At 38.9% G+C, this 21,551-nt stretch overlaps 1 protein-coding gene across 1 annotated transcript in view; it reads left to right on the forward strand.

Annotated features, from left to right (window-relative positions):
- NGFR (nerve growth factor receptor) overlaps positions 1-21,551 on the forward strand; it is an 83,761-nt gene that overhangs the window by 49,495 nt on the left and 12,715 nt on the right. The window contains exons 3-4 of the mRNA XM_070730191.1: positions 8,721-9,077; positions 20,653-20,757. Of these exons, the coding sequence (XP_070586292.1) occupies positions 8,721-9,077; positions 20,653-20,757 (462 nt within the window). The remainder of the gene's footprint in view (positions 1-8,720; positions 9,078-20,652; positions 20,758-21,551) is intronic.

Raw genomic sequence — 21,551 nt, forward strand, 5'->3', positions numbered from 1 at the left:
GACATTTTGTGCTACCCAACCTCCAGCTATTCACACCTCTGAAATTGGAGAGTTTCTGCTTTTGTTTTCTAGGTAGGCAGGCTCACTGGAGCCAAAGCAAAATCATAATGCATTGTTTAACCTTGTCAGCTTGTGTGCTGAGCTCCTTCTACTAGTTTAACTCCCTATTAAATCATAATATATAGCTTCTTTAGGCAGTAAAATGCACTTTTATAATACTCAGTGTGATGTATGATTCATCTTACGAGATCTTTGTAAGAGGGTAAATTGGGTCAATTTTATTGATATGAGCAGATGATAACTGTAACGATAATTAATAACAAGTGAATTTGCCTTCCAAACATAGTTACACAAAGTCCAACATATCTCCCCCCCCCCTCCTTCAAAATTCATTAGGTACTGCTCAATTTGGGACTTGAAGGGGCATGCAAAGGATACACTTAGGAAAGGTGACCCATAGTAGCTTTCTTGAAAGTATATTCAACTGCATCAGAATAGATATGGAAGGGACTTTGGAGGTCTTCTAATCCAACTGCCTGCTCAAGCAGAAGACCCCATATCAGTGATGACAAACCTTTTTTCCCTTGGGTGCCATGCACGAGTGCCCACGCCCATAATTCAATGTCTGGGGAGGGCAAAAACAGCTTCCCCATCCTCTGGAGGCCTTCTGGAGGCTGGAAAGGGCCTGTTTCCCAACTTCTGGTGGACCCAGTGGGCTCATGTTTCACCCTCCCCTGGCTCCAAAGGCTTCCCTGGGGCCAGGGCAAAACACCCTCCCTCATCTCCCCAGAGGCTCTCTGGAAACCCAAAACACCCTCTCAAAGCCTCTTTGTTGGCCCAAAATCAGCTGGCTAGCACACACATGAATGTTGGAGCTTATGTAAGGCAACACATGCCAGCAGATATGGCTCTGTGAGCCACTCGTGGCACCCGTGCCATAGGTTCACCCTCACTGCCCTATATCATTTCAAACAATTGGCTCTGCAGTCTCTTCTTAGAAAACCTCCAGTGATGAAGCAATGAGAACTTCTGAAGACAAGCTGTTTCACTCATTAATTGTTCTCACTGTTAGGAAGTTTCTCCTTTATTCCAGGTTGCTTCTCTCCGTGATTAGTTTCCATTCATTGTTTCTTGTTTTGCCTTCCGGTGTTTTGGAAAAATAGGTTGATCCCCTCTTCTTTGCGGGGCATGCGTTCCAAGACCACCCGTGAAAAACAAATTGTTTTGTCAATACTGTTCTGTACTGTCTTTTATATTTGTACATATTCAATAAATATTATTTTTTTTAAGAAAGGAAAAAAAATTAAAAAAAAGAAAAGAAAAACAAATTTCTGTGAAGTATAGGAAAGATATTTTTTTATGTACATAACAAGTATTTGGACTTTTAAAGCCCCCCCCCCTTGCATTAAACAGTCATTCTATAATGTTTCTCAGCTGGAACCACATGTAATATCCTACCAGTTTCTTTAATAGAGTACAGTAGTACTGTAGAATAATTTTATGATGTTTTAATCAATTTAATTTTTTTAATAAGCCCCCTTTAAAAAACCCGTGAAGTAGTGAATCCGCGAAAGATGAACCGCGAAGTAGTGAGGGATTACTGTACTGCTATCATGTCACCATCAATTAAAGTTATCTTAATTTAGCATAATAATATTGGATAGTTTGAAAAGAGTATTTAAATAACATGTCTAAAGCAGAAATGTCTTGATCCTAATTTATAAGGTGGACATCTATTTAAATGCATTGATCTGGCAATGATTTATTAGGACTGAACAATTGCCATAAATCAAGGATCCTACACTTCAGAAAGTCTGAATCATAGACATCTTTGATTTTTTTTAAAAGCAACATATGAGAACATGTCCCAGTGTCCCACCCTCTCATTCAGTTCTGCTGGTTGCCTACCTAGATTTTTTTTCTCCTTCTGTTCTTATTCTTCTCCTTAAAAGAAGGGAACTTGAGAATGACAGAGTAAATGAAAAGAATTGTCTGAAATCTCAGACTTGAAAATACTACTGAGTGATGATTATTCCAAGTTAATGCTATGGACTGAAAATGGTGCAAAAAATATCTAGCAAAAGTCATTAGGGTAGGAAATTTTGAAGGTAAGGCAATGCTCAGGTTTTGCAGTTTAAGGAGGAAAAAATATTAGTTAATTGTGATTGCAAAAGCATCTAGCTTTTTTGGTAAAGACACATGGATAATCAAGGAAAAAAACAAATTCCATGGATAATCAAGAAAAAATAAATCAACCTGGAATTCTCCTTTCAAAGGACAAAAAACCAGGCTCAAATTATCATATTTTGGATACATTAAGAACTAACCTTTTTGAATGTCTTTAATTCTGGGAAAGGCAGAAGGAAAAACAGGATGGCCAAAAGTATGATGGATGGGCTCAATTACAATGACAAGAGATCCATTATTAGAAGATCTTCAGGACCAAGTTTGAAACAGGTTATCTTAGGGAAAATCTATGAGGTCACTAAGAGCCAGCTATTTTGATGGCACATAATCAATCATTCATACATGACTATCCAATAGTAAACTTTATGGAATAATTAGCAGTTAATAGCAAGTAAATAAGTATGGAATTCCATTTTCATTTTCTGGAAACAAATGTATTAAATTTTATGGGAATTGCTATTGCACTGTAATAACCAATGTTCATATAACATCAAATAACTTGATTAAGATTTATGAGGTTTTAACTTAAGGAAAGAGAAGTTGAATAAAGGATAGCCTAATGTAATTGTATATAATACATTACACATGTGAACAAAATGGATGTGATTCATATTAAAACTCAAGGTCAAGTCAATGAAATTAAATATTGGGAGATTTAGGACAGATTAAAAAGAAATTATTCTTGAAGTAATGCAGAGCCAAATTGTGGAATTCATTACCATGAGAGGTAACGATGCAAATATAAAAGATTAGACCAATTTATGGCTGCTAAATTTATTAAAGCTTGTTAGTCATGTTTTCTAATATTATACCCAGTTTCAGAGAGCTAGCTTATAAAAGCAGTTATTGAAAATGCAAGATCCAATTATGTCTTGCTTGAGGTCTTCCTATGGGCTTCTGGCTTTCTTTGTGAGATCTTTTTCTTCAGTCCAAAATGTTTTTATGTCCTCATAATGTTCGGTGTAGAGCATGAAAGAAGCCATTGAATTCTTCATTACTTTAAAGCAGTGTTTTTCAACCTTTTTTGAGCCGCGGCACATTTTTTACATTTACAAAACCCTGGGGCACATTGAACGGGGGGGGGGGGGGGGGCTAAAAAAAGTTTAGACAAAAAAATTCTCTCTCTTCCTCCTCTTCGCTCTATTTCTTTCTCCCTCCCTCTTTCTCTCCCTTCCTTCCTCTTTCTTTCTCTCTCTCTCCATCCCTCTTTCTTTCTCTTCCTTCCTTCCTCTTTTTTGCTCTCTTTCTCCCTCCCTCCCTACGTCCCTCTATGTCTTTCTCTCTCCTTCCCTCCCTCTCTTTCTCTCTCTCTCTTGCTTTCTTTCTCTCTCTTTTTCTCTCTCTCTTTCTTTCTCTTGTTCTTTCTCTCTCTCTTGCTTTCTTTCTCTCTAGTTTTTCTCTCTCTCTCTTGCTCTTTCTCTCTTTCTCTCTCTCTCTCGCTTTCTTTCTCTCTTGCTTTCTCTCTCTCTTGCTTTCTCTCTCTCTTGCTTTCTTTCTCTCTAGTTTTTTTTCTCTTTCTCTCTTTCTCTCTCTTGCTTTCTTTCTCTCTTGCTTTCTCTCTCTCTTGCTTTCTCTCTCTCTTGTTTTCTTTCTCTCTGAACTTCGCGGCACACCTGACCATGTCTCACGGCACACTAGTGTGCCACGGCACACTGGTTGAAAAACACTGCTCTAAAGCAGTGCTTCTCTATTATTTTCTGTTAGCCCCCACCCCCCAGAAAGAAATAAACATTTTGCACAACCACCCAAACTCTCCACTCTAAGCCCTAATGGAATTTTAATGTTAATATTTATTATTTGACTTATTATAAGCTGCAAGCTAACTATTGGCTGGGGAAGATTGTTCTACCTACTTGCTTGGGAGTAAGTCACACTAAACTCAGTGGAGCCTGTTTCGGTTAGACAAGCATAGGCTACTGTGGTTGCTGGCATGGCCCGTAAGCGCCGCCTCTGTTGTGCACTTGCAGTAAATGGTGTGGAAAGAAGTTTTAGGGTGCCACCCGGAGCTTTCGCCCAGCTGCAGAGGATGCTCCTCTTTGAACATCCTTCTTTTTCAGCAGGTTTGTCATTCCATTTATGGCTACCACATTGTCCACCAAGAACCCATACAGCTGCCCCACCCTGCCTGGCCACCTTCTCTTCCGGGCTCAGAGCAGCATGCAACTGGGAGAATACTCCCTATCTGGGGGAATCGGTCGAGAGGGACCACGTGCCCCCCTGGCATCTCTCCATGCTCCCCCAGGGGGGCTCGCCCCACCGCCTGCTTCCTCATGTATCCTAGCGGCCAGTTAGGTCCCACAGAGTCAGCCTGCTCCAGGTCCCATCAGCCAGACAATGTCGACTGGTGGGACCTAAGGGAATAGTCTTCTCTGTCGTGGCCCCGGCCCTCTGGAACGAACTCCTTCCGGAGATAAGTAGCACCCCCTCCCTCCTGGTTTTTTCACAAAGCCTTAAAAACCTACCTTTGCCGGCAGGCCGTGAGTGTTGAGACTGTCTCTGGCCGATATGAGACATGATTGGATTGGATATGATTGGATTGGATTGGCCGATATGAGACATGATTGGATTGGATATGCAAATGTTCATGGGGGTCTTTTAAATGTGTTTAGAAATTTAGAAATTCCTAGGTTCTATCATATCTCAAGACCTAAAATGGTCACCTAACATCAAAAACATCAAAAAAGCACAACAAAGAATGTTCTTTCTGCGCTAGCTCAGGAAGCTCAAACTGCCCAAGGAGCTGCTGATACAGTTCTACAGAGGAATCATTGAGCCTGTCATCTGCACCTCTATAACTGTCTGGTTTGGTGCTGCAACCCAACAGGATCGACCCAGACTTCAGAGGATAATCAGAACTGCAGAAAAAACAATTGCTGCCAACCTGCCTTCCATTGAGGACCTGTATACTGCACGAATCAAAAAGAGGGCAGGGAAAATATTTACTGACCCCTCACATCCTGGACACAAATTGTTTCAACTCCTACCCTCAAAACGTCGCTACAGAGCATTGCACACCAAGACAACTAGACACAAGAACAGTTTTTTCCCGAACACCATCACTCTGCTAAACAAATAATTCCCTCAACACTGTCAGACTTTCTACTAAATCTGCACTTCTATTCTACTAGTTTTTCTCATCATTCCTATCACCCATTTCCTCCCATGTTGACTGTATGACTGTAACTTGTTGCTTATATCCTAAGATTTTTATTAATATTGCTTCTTCATTGCTTATTTGACCCCTATGACAATCATTAAGTGTTGTACCACATGATTCTTGACAAATGTATATTTTATTTTATGTAAGCTGAGAGCATATGCACCAAGACAAATTCCTTGTGTGTCCAATCACACATGGCCAATAAAAATTCGATTCTATTCTATTCTATTTAGAGATATTAGATTTCTTATATATTGTTGTATTAATGTTGTACGCCACCCTGAGTCGCTTCGAGAAGGGCATCATAGAAATCTAATAAATAAATAAATAAATTTGAGAAGCACTGATTTAAAGTTGTAAGGCTAGGGAGATATTATGTTTTATATTTAAATAGAATTTCTGTGTTCTTACAACCTTTTTTTTACTACTTTCTTTTTTCCTGTGGTTTGAGACTAAGGTACTTTCAAAGATATTCTGAAGATAGAAACTAAACAATAGTGATGGGAAAGTGCTTTGGTCTGGCAAAATTAAAATCCTACTACTTTTTATTTTATCCCAAAAGGCCAAGAAGAGATTAGGAGCATTGAAGTGCAGGAGGTTTGTGGTCCCTTCAATTAAACATTATTGTATTGTTAAAAAAAAAAGGGGGTTGAATTAACCTACTCTTGTTCTTTGAGGTGAAAAAAAATGGGAAGAAAAGGCAAACATTTTCCACTGAACTGATTACCTGTTATTATTTTTTTTGTCAACAAAACATTTCTGAACTTTGATTTAAGTAAGTCTAAACAGCTTGTAACTTGTAGCTTCCTGTTTTGCAATCTTCAACTTCCAAAGATCAAACTGCCAAATTTCTATGAGAAAAAAGAAACGCCAAGCAAGAGAGGTGAAAGTTTAGCACTACTTTTCAGTGTGGGGGGAAAAAATGTATAACTGAAAAAAGTTGCTTTCTCTTGGTCTCAGAAAACCAAGCCACTCTTCAGTGTCAGGGCTACAAAACCCCTAGAAATACTAACCAGTCAAACTTCAGTGATAACATGGAATACCTGCATCCATTCTAGCCTCCTTCAAATTAAACAACTTGCTTGCTTAACGCCAGCCTCAGTCTTGAACTACAGAGCAGTTGCTTGCTCTGTAAGCAAACAGAGCAAATATTTGGGAATAAGAGACTTTATGCTAACACTGCTAATTATACAGCCCTGTCAACTTGTCTTAGCCCAGACGAAATTATAGTGGATCCCTTCTTCATTTTCTCCAGCCATAAAGCTTTTCCTCATGGTGCACTTTCATCCAGTTCTTGAACAGGCAAAAAAACTATAGTTTCATAATCGGTGCTACTCTCATAACTAAACTCCAATCTGTGTCTACAGAATAAAAATGTTTGATAAGTACATCTGTCCTCATATATCCCTTATACTTGTGGGACAAGTCAAGGGCAATGGTTGGTGGATTTATCTGGGTTTATTTCTGCCCACCTAGTTGTGGTGGAGTAGGCTTGGGGGAAGGTGGATAGCATAGGATGAATGATAGATAAAAGAGGGAAAGAGAAAGAGGGAGGGAAGAAGAGAGAGAGAGAGAAAGAAAATAAATAGATGATAGATACTGTAGATGGATGGATGGATGGATGGAATGCTAAATTGCGCCTGTTTTCCAGTTTTTAGATTAAATTCATGTAAGTGACAAATAAGGCCATAATGCATTGGGAAATTTGAGAGCATGTGATGCATGCAAAACGACTACTCTCATCATTTGGAAAGCCATAGCAATGATGTTAGAGATTTTGCCTCAGAGGAGCTAGGTCCGTCAAATCAAAGAAGACCTGTCTGGCTTAATGAAGAGTCAGACAGTGGAAGAGAAGGGGGTGTGGAAAGGGCTGAAGAGGTAGAGAGGCCAGCAGAGACTGTAAAATCTCCAGTCAGAGTCTCATCTGAGTCAGATGAGGAAGGGATGATGAATGATCCCATCCTAAGTGTCTGGGTCAGAAGAATGCTGGGACACCAGGAGCAGCTGCGCAGATGCAGAAAGAGATTCTAAGTCACAGTTGTCAGGAATCAAAGATGCTGCCACAGAGTTAAAAAGGGAACGGCGTGCAACAAGCGATGTGGGAATTTATTGTTCAGATTTTTGAGAGAGACATTGACGCTTGCGGTTTTGTTGATCCTTTGGACACCTTTGAAGATTCTGACATTCAAGCAGTGAGTAATTGGCTGACATTAGCCAGAAAGACTTCTGTTGCTGGCTTGAGTGATTAATTCTGACCCTTGGACTGATAAACCAGCATTTCTCTTACAGTCACTGAGGCTTGCAGCCATTTGCACATAAAAAACCTTTTACTTTTTTTTAAGCTTGTGTGTGTGTGTGAGTTTGTATAATTGCCTCGTTTGGCCATTGGCCAGGCAGAACAGTTACAAAGAAGTAACATTTAAAGTATAGTTTCAGGCAAACTTGTTGCATCTGTTTCCTGGTTCAGGCTACCGCCAAAGTCTTATAAATCAATCCAAAATACCCATTTATAGAACTTGAACTTGTTCCCAATATACATACTATTATTCTCTGGGATTTTTGGAAAGTCATCTTGACAGGCATTGTGAGAAGTATCTAAGTTGCCCAAGGGATCCACATTACTTACTTGGCCCAAAAGAAAACAAATGCCTTCCCCAATTTTTCATATACAGTTCTGCTACTTATATGATGGAATCATGATACCAATCATGAATCACGACTGGTATCACTGTCCCATCCATTTCAGCCATTGACTTCCCCATAAAGCCCCACATAGCATTGGACCAGATTACCTATGGGACCATCTTCTGCCTCATGTATCCCAGCAGCCAGTCATGTCTCACAGAGTTGGCCTTCTCCAGGTCCTGTCAGTTAGACAATGTCATCTGGCGGAGCCTAGGAGAAGAGCCTTCTCTGTGGAGGCCCCAGCCCTCTAGAATCAACTGCTTCCAGAGATTTTTACCACTCCTATCCTCCCCGTCTTCCACAAAGCTCTAAAGATCCACCTTGGCTGTCAGGCTTGGGGCCACTCCATTTAGCAGCTAGCACCAGCTGATGAATGAGTTTATATGTATGAACTGGGTGAATGTTAGCGACTGGTTTTAAGAAATTAGGGTTTTAGAATATTTTTAGATTTAGATTTCTAGATGTTTTGTATTTATTCTTGTTGTGAGCTGCCCCGAATCTGAGGAGAAGGCTGGCATAGAAATCTAACAAACAAACAAATAACCATTGTGCATATTGTGCAGGCCCCCAGCTTCCCAGGGTTGCCTATATCTGGGTGAAAGGAGCCCACTGTGATCAAATAGAGAGTTCTCAACTCAATCGATAGATAACCCAGAACTCTCAGCTTTGACCTTCCAATGTTTTACAGGCACGAGCTATTCAGACACAGTGAGTGCAACTGAGCGTTGCAAGCCTTGTAAGGAGTGTGTCGGCCTGGAGAGCATGTCGGCTCCTTGTGTGGAATCGGACAACACCATCTGCAAATGTATCTACGGCTACTACAGGAATGACAACAATGAATGTAAACAGTGCCACATCTGTGAAATAGGCTACGGCCTTGTCTATCCTTGTGGGGAAAATCAGAACACATTGTGTGAGAAATGCCCGGTGGGGACTTATTCCGATGAAGCCAACCATGTGGACCCCTGCTTCCCTTGCACAGTGTGTGAGGAGGATGAGATCATCGAGAAGGAGTGTACTCCAACTTCAGATGCCAAGTGTAGAGGTAATTATACGTTTTTATAATGGCGGCTGTGGGGAGAAGGTGGAGCTAAACCAGTGTTTCCCAACCTTGGCAACTTGGAGATATTTGGACTTCAACTCCCAGAAACCCCAGCCAGCGAATGCTGGCTGGGGGATTCTGGGAGTTGAAGTCCAAATATCTTCAAATTGCCAAGGTTGGGAAACACTGAGCTAAACAATGTGCATGATCATGCTATGGAGCAGCAGAGATCTACCCATGCCTAGCAGATATTCAGAAATATGCAACTAGCATTAGTGCTTCATGCAGTGAGGTTCAAGGGATGAGGGTCCAACAAAATGTCCATTGGATAATGTCTTGATTCCTGGTTTTCTCCCAGCACCGTCCTGGGTTTGGTTTTTTTCCCCATCCATCACTCTTTACTAGGCACAGTTAAGGAAAGGACGAACATGTTGATATGTTCTTTTCTTTTTCTTGCCTTTGAATCTCTGAAGAACAAAACAAACAGTAGAGCTATTTGGAATTATCAGCTACAAGGAAATTCTGATGGTCCCCAGTAGGAGGATAGGTGAGACAGATCAAAACTAGTTTAAGATAAAGAACTTTAAGAAAAGAAGTGTTGAGGAGTGTGCAGAGTTATCTCTGGGTGGTTAACGTACACAGATGAAACATGGAGGTCTAGCAGATATCTAGCCGATAGGTCAGAGATACGAGTAATAATTCAGTAATACAATTCAGTTACATTTAGTGTATAAAATATTATTTACTTTGGCAAATATCTTAATGAAGAACAATCCTAGCCATATGAGGTTAAATCAGTCAATAACTCTCAATATATATACAATACTATAAACTTACTTGTCCAGCTTACAAATGCATAAACCATCATTTGAACATACAGTTCTTATTACAGCTTATTGGTTTATTTTAGATATTGCCATATCCAAACTAGTTATGTACTCCCATCCTGCCAGCACAACTTTTTTTTGTGCATTGGAAAGGCCTTGAAAGGGGTGTCTGGAACCTTAGAAATGAGATTGAAAATGATTTATGTATTTGTAACAATTTTTTAAACCTGCCTTTATTATTTTTAGAAATAATTTGAAGTGTTGAACATAACTAATACTGTAATCCTTCTTCCTCCTATTTTCCCCACAATATCCTTTTATACCAGTGGTTCTCAACCTGGGGGTCGGGACCCCTTTGGGGGTCAAATGACCATTTCACAGGGGTCGCCTAAGACCATGGGAAAAGGCAAATTTCCCACAGTGTTAGGAACTAAAGCTTCTATTCTGGTGCCTTGGAACATATTTTTATAATCCGACCAATCAGACATTGACAGTGGGGGTGTCTCTGTGACCTTCCTGCAAATCAGCTTCAAGCTCTTTTGGGAGAATTGCCACTCACCTTATGGCTGGGGATCACCACAACATGAGGAACTGTATTAAGGGATTGCAGCATTAAAGATTAGATTAGATTAGATTTATTTGATTTATATGCCGCCCCTCTCCGTAGACTCGGGGCGGCTCACAACAATGGTAAAAAACAATACATAGTAACAAATCTAATATTTAGCGATCTAAATTACAGTTTTAGGTTAAAAAATCCATTTAAAAAGAGGTTGAGAACCACTGTTTTATACCAAGGGTGACACTGGAACTCACAGCCTCCTGGTTTTTAGGCCAGCAACTTAACTAGTACAAGTATCAGAATTCCTTAGAACAGTGATGGTGAACCTTTTTTCCCTTGTGTGCCAAAAGAGCATGAGCGTGTGCTATTGAACATGCACGAGTGCCCCCACCCATAATTCAATGCCTGGAGAGGGCAAAAACAGCTTCCCTCCCCCCACCCGCAGAGGTCCTCTGGAAGCCGGAAATGGCCTGTTTCCTGATTTCTGGTGGGCCCAGTAGGCTCGTGTTTCACCCTCCCCAGGCTCCAAAAGCTTCCCTTGAGCTGGGAGAGGGTAAAAATGCCCATCCCCTTGGAGGCTCTCTGGAAGCAAAAAAACACCTTCCCAGAGCCTCTGTGTGAGCCAAAAATCAGCTGGCCTCCACCCATGCACACTGGAGCTGAGCTTGGGCAACAGCTCGCGTGCCAACAGATATGGCTCCTGTTGCACGCGTTGCATAGGTTTGCCATCACTGCCTTAGAACATGAGATCTTGACATGCATGTGCATATAAAAAAGATTGAGAATGGTGCTGTAAAATTAAATAGCTTAAGGACCACACACACTATTGAGCAACTCCTTTCTTCGTCTATATACTCATGCTATACGTACAGGGTGCTATTTGCAAGTGAGATTGCATAGCGAGATCATGAATTTCACTCAATTTCACTGAGCTAATATTTCTCCCCGGTGGAGTGCAAAAGAAGTTAACAGTCCCTGATGTCTTTTGTTCCTGATTCTTCAAAAATTCACTCTCAAGTTTATGTTTCGACTGGATAAACAAATCAAATCAGAAGTGGAAACATATTGTGTAGTTGCATAAATGTATGCAAAGATGTGTAGCCAATGACATGCTCAATTCAGCCTCCACTGATGAGAGGTGGCTATGATTACAATTTTCCATTTACAATTTTAATTTTTTAAATACGTTCGTGAAGCTAAAGCATATCCCCATCCCGGTCCTTCCTTCCCAGATATTATCACTCTCCAAGCGCTGTCATTTTTCTTTTCCTAAAATATACTGAAATAAACAAAAACAAAATCATCCAAGATGCATTCCCCTTTTTTGGGGACTTCCCAAATAGTTCCATGTTAACTATCAGAAGAGGAGAAGGGTGGCTTGCATGGTTAGGATGGAGGTTGATATGTCCGTGTTGGAGAACCAAGTGCTTCCATCCTTCGCTCCAACTTTTTCAAACATGAAAGGAGTCCCTCAACTAGGCATCCTGCAGGCAACGGTGATGTCACCAGCTAATTCTTTCACCCTGGAAGTTCCTTGGTGCTTCTGACTTGAGTGCAAACTATCAGAATTCTTCTCGCCTGGGCAGAAGCTGAAGCCCACTTTTTGACACAAACATGGAAGCATATTTGTTTTGCTTAATCCACAGAGGAATGAGTTTTCCCTGTGACTGATAATGCACAAATAGAGATCAACCTGCTCTCTTCTTGCTTCCTAAGTATGTCTTGACTTGCAAAAGGTAACAGATAAAGCTTTCTATGGCATGGAAATAGACAGGATCTCTTGCTGTTTGCTCCAGGGAAAATGGCAAACTGTACTGTAATAATAGGATGCAATTCTGAAGTTAGCAATCAATGCCCAGATTAGAATTGGAGGGCTGTTTGGAAACATATTCTTAAAAGACATTCCCCATTTGATTGGGCCTGCTTCCATCCTTATTACTGCACATATGACTTCTCCTTATTGGTGCAACCACTGTCATTGTTTGAATGATAGGCTAAGGCTAATAGACACCTGTCTGTCTTCTCCTCTTCCTCCTCCTCCTCTTCAACCTAGTGGGCTAAATACATAAAGAACAGTTACATGAACTGGGCCTGGCTTCTTTCTTTGGCTTCTTTTATATTATTGTATCATTGTATTATTTTTATTGTTGTAAGCCTCCATGAATCCTACGGGATTGGGCAGCATAGAAGTCGAATAAATTAAATTAAATTAATTAAAGTAAAGTAAAGTAAAGTAAAGTAAAGTAAGGTAAGGTAAGGTAAGGTAAGGTAAGGTAAAGTAAAGTAAAGTAAAGTAAAAAGTAAATTAAAGTAAAAAGTAAATTAAAGTAAAGTAAAGGCTATTTATTCTAGTGAAGAGAAGGGCCAGGGGAGACCTGATAGCAGTCTTCCAATATTTCAAGAGCTGCCACAGAGAGAAGGGGGTCTAGCTATTTTCCAAGGCACCTAAAAGCCAGACAAGGAGTAATGGAGGGAAACTGATCAAGGAGAAATTTTCTGACAGAACCATCAACCAATGGAATAGCTTGCTTTCGGAAGTTGTGGGAGCTTCACCCCTGGAGGCTTTTGGGAAGAGACTGGAATGGTGTAGGGCAGTGTTTCCCAACCTTGGCCACTTGAATGTATCTAGACTTCAACTCCAGCATTCGCTGGCTTTGGAATTCTGGGAGTTGAAGTCCAAATATCTTCAAGTGGCCAAGGTTGGGAAACACTGGTGTAGGGTCTGTCAGAAATGGTGTAGAGTCTCCTGCTTGGATGGAGGACTGAACTAGATGACCTACAAGGTCCCTTCCAACTCTGTTATTCTGTTATTCTTCCTCCCGCCTACTTCTGTGCTTGGCTATGTCTAGCAAACAGCTGAGAATAACATGGAGAAGATTTTGGCTGGATCAGTAGTGGATTCTCTTCTGAAATGTAGATGGTGGGCTCTGGCATGGAAATGACTGTACAGTTTTGGTGCTGTTCCTCTTGGCAAATCCCACTTTCCTCTTTTTTCTCAACCATTGAAAAAGAGCCTATGTATTAAATGTGCCACTATAGCCATCTTCTGTCTAATCTTAGCTATGTCCAATTATCTCATGCTTATTAAGTCATTAAAATATTTATTGGGATTCTCAAAATCCCAACAGCTATTTGATGTGTTGTTTTTCTCATAGTGGAAAGCAAAAAATTGACAATATAATACAGACTGTGGAAACCAATCTCTTGCTTAGCAACATTTCTATTAAAAAGATAGGAATTCCAATATGAGATTGATTTATTGTCATCCCAAGCCTTCACGCATGGCCCACTTTGCAGAATAGCAGCAAGTAGAGTTATTATCAAAATACAGATATCTGCATATTTTATCTGTGGAAGAAAGAGCAATGGGAAATGAGTACGGCTGATTGGCAGAAAAAGATAACAAGGAAAAATGGCTAAGGAATACCTCTTCAAGGTATCCCATTCTTCAGTTTTATTTCGAGGCTGTAGAAGTTGAATGTAATAAAACAGACATTAGACAAACAAGCAAACAGAAGATGGAGATAATCACCTCCTATGTTCATACTTGTACTAATCTACAGTGTGGTTTAACTGTTTGTAATTCAGTGTCTGAACTCAGCCATTGTGGCTTTGATATCCAGGCTTAGCGTGAACTCCAAGCCAAGTGTGGTTTCTCCGTTAAAGCAGGATTAAACAGAAGAGTTTTGCATTTGAGCCGTGGGGAAAAATCAGAGCTGACTTAAAGAAACCAAACTAAATTACAGTTCTATGCCCACTACTGTTTCTGAGAATAAAACAATTGTGTTTATACGATAAACGCCAAAACTGATGTGGTTTGATTTGCAATCTGATTCTGATCCTAGCTGAGCTTCTGGATGATCTTCAACAAGCTTAACCTTCCCAGTATTTGTTACAATATGCGGATCTTTTTTTCAAGACTGCTATGAAGCTTTCTGGCACTCCAATTTCACTGATTCAGATGCAACAATTCCAATCTAAGAAACAGTGATACTGGGCCTAGAAAGTTTAGAACTAAGATGCCTTAAACAAGATCTAAGTATTGCCCACAAGATCATATGCTGCAACGTCCTGCCTGTCGGCGACTACTTCAGCTTCAACCCCAACAACACAAGAGCACACAACAGATTTAAACTTAATATTAACCGCTCCAAACTTGACTGTAAAAAATATGACTTCAGTAACCGAGTTGTCGAAGCATGGAACTCATTACTCCATAGTGTCATCCCCAAACCCCCAACACTTTATCCTTAGATTATCTACGGTTGACCTATCCAGATTCCTAAGAGGTCAGTAAGGGGCGAGTACAAGTGCACTAGAGTGCCTTCCGTCCCCTGTCCTTTTGCTCTCCTATATCTCCTATACCTCTCTTCTATTCCTATATCTCTTCTTCTATTCTTTCATTGATATGTTCTATTACTATATCTTCTTTTCTATTATTTCTTAGATATATTTTACTATGCGTATCTCCTCTATAACCTTCATCATGTGTTTTACTATGTGTATATAGATATATACCCACTAAAACCCCCATTGTGTATTGGACAAAATAAATAAATAAATAAAATAAAATAAAATACAGACAGATATGCTGTCCCTGCCCACTTTTTTTTCCCCCTTCTCTTCCTTCATGGATGGTATTGACAATATGACTCCTCAGGGTAGCACTGAGTGTGTAAATAGGTTCCGAACCTATTAGAAGTGGGTTTTTTTAAAGAAGGCCAGAATCTTTTTATATAATTATTTATTATTATTATAATAATAATAATAATAATAATAATAATAATAATAATAATTTATTGTCATTGTCAAAACAACGAATTGTCATTGGCAACGAAAGTCGTGTGACACCCAGAGACCAGTCCCACCATACATAAAATCAGAATAGGTAAATTTAAAAATAGAATAAAAAATAGAACAAAATATAGAATAAAATATAGAATAAATGTCCCACCCACTACAAATTCCCCACCCTGAACCACTCAACCATCTACATGGCAAACCGAGTAATATTGTCCAACAGTTCACTGATGGTGACCCTTTAGTTCGTTGTTAAGTGCGAGTATAGCTCTGGGATAAAAACTATTCAGGAAACGTGTGGTCCGAGTTCTAGTTGTTCTGTATCTTCTGCCAGAAGGCAACAGTTCAAAAAGATTGTAAGCAGGATGAGAAGAGTCTTTGAGACTGGTGTGCACCTTCCTAGAACAGCGAGATGTGAAGATGTCATCCAGGGCGGGTAGCTGGAGCCCAATGATGTTCTGGGCAGTTTTAATAATTCTCTGTAGAGCTTTTTTGTTCACTACAGAGCTGCTCCCATACCAAGCTAGAATGCCGTATGTGAGGACACGCTCAATGGTGCTGCGATAGTAGGACAACAGTAGATGCTGAGATAAATTTATCTTCCTGAGCATTCTTTTTTTTTTTTTTTTTAAATAGAGTTTATTGAATATATATACAAAACTATATACAAAGACAATACAAAACAGTATGGACAGGACAGGGTGTTCTTATCATATGTGTCTAATTGTTATTTTCATTAAGGTCGAACAAACCACATTTAACACTAACAAAAAAAAAAAAAAAAAAAAAACCAAAAAAAAAAAACCAACGTAGGACGCCCCTTTCCCCCCCCCCCCCTCTGCCAACCTGCAGTTATATTTATATTTCATTTTTCCGGTTATACTTTCAGTGGTATCCTGTTTCTTAAAATTTGCTTAATCTATTAGTCTAGTGTTTCCTTTTCTAGGTGTTGCGTTTAAAATTCTAATTGTTATGTTTCTGGTATATTCCTTCATATTGAATAAATAAATAAAAGAATAGAATATCGGCGAGCAATCAAATAAGTTGTTTTGTCTTGTTCTTCTCCTCCTTTCTCTTCATTCCTGGTCTCTTTGTAGTTTGTTCTAGTTTCTTTTCGTTTCTGTCTCTCTCTCCCTCTCCTCAATCCAGTTATAGAACTTCCTGAGCATTCTTAAGTGAATGAACCAAAAGAAAATACAAATACAGCTATACAACAATATCATCAGTATTTGTGAAATTGTATAATGTTAAAAATAAAAATGAAAAGGAGGAAGAAGAAATCAAGCTAAAAAATAAGTTGTGAATAGAACAACTTCAAAAACTGGCCATTTTTCTCAAAATCCTCTCTTTGGATATAGCTAAGAGAACAAATGCATACAATTTATTTACTTATTTATCTATTGAATGTTTATTTCATTTTCATTTTGATCTATGTTGACTTACAGAGGCTAGAACATCAAAGGTAAGTATAACAGTAATGCAGAGTGACATGTTCAATCCTTGTTGTTGCAATGGCAAATGCAACAATATTAGGATAAAATAAAATAATATGAATTATTATTCTAGCTTTTGAATTACATCTCTAAGCGTAATTAGAGATCTAATTATGCTTTATTGAAAAAATTTATGAGGTGTTCTGTATGCACAAACATTTTTGTTGTTTTAATACTAAAATGATAAAAGATTAATTCCACATTATTTACAGTGATCTATGAATTTGGAGAGATGAAACATTATGTGATGCATAAATAATATAAATATCAATTTCATCATTTTTCTCCAGTTTTTTGTAAAAATGGGGTTTTGGCTTGGGAGCCACTATTAATTTTTCCAAAACCTCTAATTACTGTATAATTTCTAAGGCAGTGATTGCATCTGGATTAAATAAACCAAAAAACAAATGATTAAACTGAATATACTTCCAAGAACATTCCCAGTTCAATAAAACTTTTTTTAAAAAATTATGTTACAACAGTTTCCTTGAAACTAAGGTGATCCTGATTAATTATGTTGTAACAAAGCCAGTTTATTGTTCAAAATGTTTAATTTAAGTTTCTGAGGAATAACAAGTCAACATAATGTTTGCAACCAAGTAATTTTCATCTATGTTTAATGAGGATATTGAAATAAAATACAAATGAGATTCTCAGTATAGTATTGGCCAGAATTTCAATGGATTCAAGTAATAAATCTTGGTTGAACTAAAAAAGACTTGAATATTGAAGTTCCTACAGCCAAAACCCAAAGCTGGATTCAATAATAATGATAATACTGAAAGTATGGAGAATTAAATCTATCTTATTTGTTTGCATCCTGCCTTTATTATTTTTACAAATATCTCAAAATGGCAAACATATTTAATTCAGCTCATAGTTGTCATTTGTGAAATGAAAACTCTTCAAAAATATCTATTTGGTGTTCTTCATGTAAAATAATGGAATGGAATAAATATAAATTAACCCCAACGGATAAATTCTGCCAGACACTTTGCATTCTTACCCAACTTCCCAGGAGAGTCTGAAACTTTTTTCATTTTAATTGTTTTCATGCCTTCAGTTTGTTAAAGTCAATATAAAATCAATGTTAGTTTATTTTTCCAGTTTAGATATCATAGGATACTCAGCCAACATTAAGTATTGTATTATGTGAAATTCCTTATAAAGAGAAGCCCATAAGACTGAACAGACTTTCCTCAAAGTGAACTTTAGTGATGGTGAACTTTTTTTTTTGCTTGGGTGACAAAAGGGTATGTGCGCAAGCCCACATCCATAATTCAATGGCCTCCTCCTGTGCATGCGCACACAAACCCCTCTGTGCTAACTCCCTGCGCATGCGCACAGGCCTCACTGATGCTTAGGACTTTCCTTAGGCCGGTGTTTCATCTTCTCCAAGCTCTGGAGGCTTTCCTGAAGACTGAAGAGGGAGAAAATGGCCTCCCCCCTGCCCTCCAGAAGGCCGAAAATCAGTTGGCCAGTGCACATATATGTGCTGAGGCTGACATAGGGCATTTAGAAAGGGCTCCATGTGACACTTGTGGCATATGTGCCATAGGTTCACTATCATAGATCTAGGTTACTTATAAGGAGGACTCTGAAGAAAGGACTTGCTCAAAATGTATTGAACTTTACATTCAGAACAGTTTTACGTAGTAGTTGAAGATTCTTTTCTATGCCATTCCTATGCCATTACTTCTGTTCAAGGGAAACACTTTTGTTTATTTCCTTTTCATTTTAAATATAACTCAGGGTAGCAAACATATCTGATACTCCTTTCTCCTCTTTTCCCCACTACAAACAACTGTGTTAAGTGAGTTGGGCTGAGAGAGAATGACTGGCTCAAAGTCACCTAGCATCTTTCATGCTTAAGGTGGGGCTAGAACTCATGGTCTCCTGGCTTTTAGCCTAGTTTCTTAATTACTAGACCAAACTGACTCTCTTTGAACTAGGATTGTTACAACAGAGCCAGAACTCGGTTATTAATCTGACATTCCATAGAAATCCTGCTTTCACAAGGTTTGAAGATAGATTATCTATCTAATCTATCTATCTATCTATCTATCTATCTATCTATCTATCTATCTATCTATCTATCTATCTATCTATCTAATCTATCTATCTAATCTATCTATCTATCATCTATCTATCTATCTATCTATCATCTACCTACCCATTTCTTTATTTATCATTTATTTATCATTAGATTAGATTATTATTAGAATTGGAGGGCACCTTGTAGGTCATCTAGTCCAGCCCCCTCTCAAGCAGGTGTCCCTACACAATTTCGGACAAATGGTAATCCCACCTCCCCTTGAAAGTCTCAATTGTTGGAGCTCTCACAACCTCTGCATGCAAGCTGTTTCACTGCTTGATCGCTTTCGCTGTCAGAAAGTTTCTCCTTATTTCCAGGTTGAATCTCTCCTTGGACAGTTTACCTCCATTATTCCTTGTTTGGCTCTCTGGTGCTTTGGAAAACAGCATAAAATCATATAGCAATAAAAGTGGAGGGATTTACAAAAATACCTGGGATGGCATATGTAGCCAAGCAGGGCAGAATTGTGGAAAATTGGAGCAAAGAACTCCCAAAGATACCACAGTCAATTGTAACTTTCAAATGAAACATGATAAATAATGGACATTCTTTATCTTTTTAAAGAAGAGAACAAAATGCTAATTTCTAGCCAATGGATTGAAAGGTAGTGGCTGGAACATGTTGCATGAAGATGAGTCAGTATTGCTCTGACATCAGCTGTTTCCAAGTGAAGAAAAATTGTTCAGGCTGCAGGGCAAGAGGTTGAACCGTTCCCTTAGGCATGGCCAAATTTTATAAAAGCCACTCAAGGAAAGGGAGCGGCAACCTGCAGTTGAATAGGAAACTCTTCTTACAGTGTGTGGCATTTGGGTTTCTTCTTTGGAATGAAACTATCAAAAGGGAGAGCTTGCCTCACCCAGACACCCACATAATGTTAGATGTACAAAAGGTGCCAGAAAGGATATTAGGGGACAGGTTTTTCTACTTTTTCTTTTCCAAAACCTCCATCACATTTAGAGCCATTGGAGCCAAGTTTCCACATCTTGACAACTTTAAGATAGGTGGACTTTGGTTCTCAAAATTCCTAGCCACAAAAACTGCGAAGGTTGAGGAAATTCTACATTACAGATTATCTTTAAAAGAAGGAACACATTTCTCAAGACATTGTGTGGGGTTTCTGACTTTCTAAGGACCACCTATCTTGTTTTGAATCTGACCAGTTAATAAGATTTAATTACCAGCAATGTTTCTACTGGGACTAAGATCAGAAATATTGAGAAAGAGCTTTCTGCTTCCTCCAGAACTATAATTGCTTACCTTTCTCTTAAGAAAAATAAACACAGCTTGACCTTTAAATTTGTTCTCTGTATTTTATTGGTGTAATGGTATTGGAATAATTTCATTCTGGGATTTGATTGCTATCCTATTTTAATTTGTTTTGATTCTTAACAGGAAAAACGATATATATGTATATTTTGTTACCAAAATGATTTATTACGGTAGGGGAGTGGGGAGTGAGCTCTTCAAGATTGTTCAAATATCCCTAATGTGGCAGTCTGTATTTATTACAGATTAGGCTTAAATGGAAGGACATCAACTTACTTAAGGCCATAAAGCAAACTGTGTGGCAAAATGAGCATCCTTCACATCTGCCACTTCTGCTGGCCTTCTGAAAGGGTGTCACATATCTGACCTCCTCGTCTACTTTTTCTTGCAAGAATTATGGTGCGATGAAAATTTCTGAATAGTCACATCTGCTTCGTATCTTAAATCTTTAGTTAATTGTGATTCATTTCTAAACTTCCCAATTGCCACAATTTCTCATTCTCTTTTACTAAATTATTCCTGGTTTTCTTGGCAGCAATTAGTCCAAGATTTGCGATGACAACCAAAGTCCCAATGGATCCCTATACCAGCTATAGAAATGCAGACACAAATACAGATGTAATCGTGAAGGTGGAACACGGTACCTTGTTTTCCTTTTCTTACACAGCTGAAATAGTTCTGCGTTTGCTTAGTTGAGCTAACTCCCACAAGGACTTGACTTGACTTCATGAAATAAATAAAACTACAGGCAAAAACATTTAGGAACTACTAAGGGAGGTATTGTTCCAAAAATATTCTGGTGAGAAGCCATAGACATAAATTTACCAATAATGATCAGAGTTAGATTTATCACTTTATGATGACTTGTTTCCTAGTAGTAGTTTCAACTGATGGTCATAGGAAGGAAGTGCTTACTGGTAAGCAGTAACCCACAGAACTCAGGGTTCCCCGCCATGTTACTTAACAGGGCCTGTTGCATTAATAAGTTGTTGCCTTGATCACTATTGTAGTAGGCTTCTGGTCCAATTATAAAAGTGCTGGTTATTACTTTTAAAGTTGTAAGAGATGTGACACAGGGATATATCAAGCAACATGTTGTCACTCTTGAATCTGTCTGTTTTGTCCTTATATCAAGAGTGGATCATTGAGAGTTCCCTTCCTCAAGAGCAGGGGTGGGTTGCTGTCCGGATGGCGGGAGGAATGCAGTGGAGTAGCAAAAATGGAGCCCCACCCCAGAGCACCCAATTTGCACTGAAAGATGTTGAAAGAAAATGCAGGGCGTCCTGCATAAGCCACGCCCACAGTGTGGTAGTAAAAATTTTGGTAGCCCTTCATTGCTCAAGAGGTACATAAATTTAGATTTAGATTTAATTAGATTTGTATGCCGCCCCTCTTCGGGGACTCGGGGCGGCTCACAGCATGTACAGAAAAAAC

Source organism: Erythrolamprus reginae, chromosome Z, assembly GCF_031021105.1.
Source record: "Erythrolamprus reginae isolate rEryReg1 chromosome Z, rEryReg1.hap1, whole genome shotgun sequence".
NCBI classification, from domain to species: Eukaryota; Metazoa; Chordata; class Lepidosauria; order Squamata; family Dipsadidae; genus Erythrolamprus; species Erythrolamprus reginae.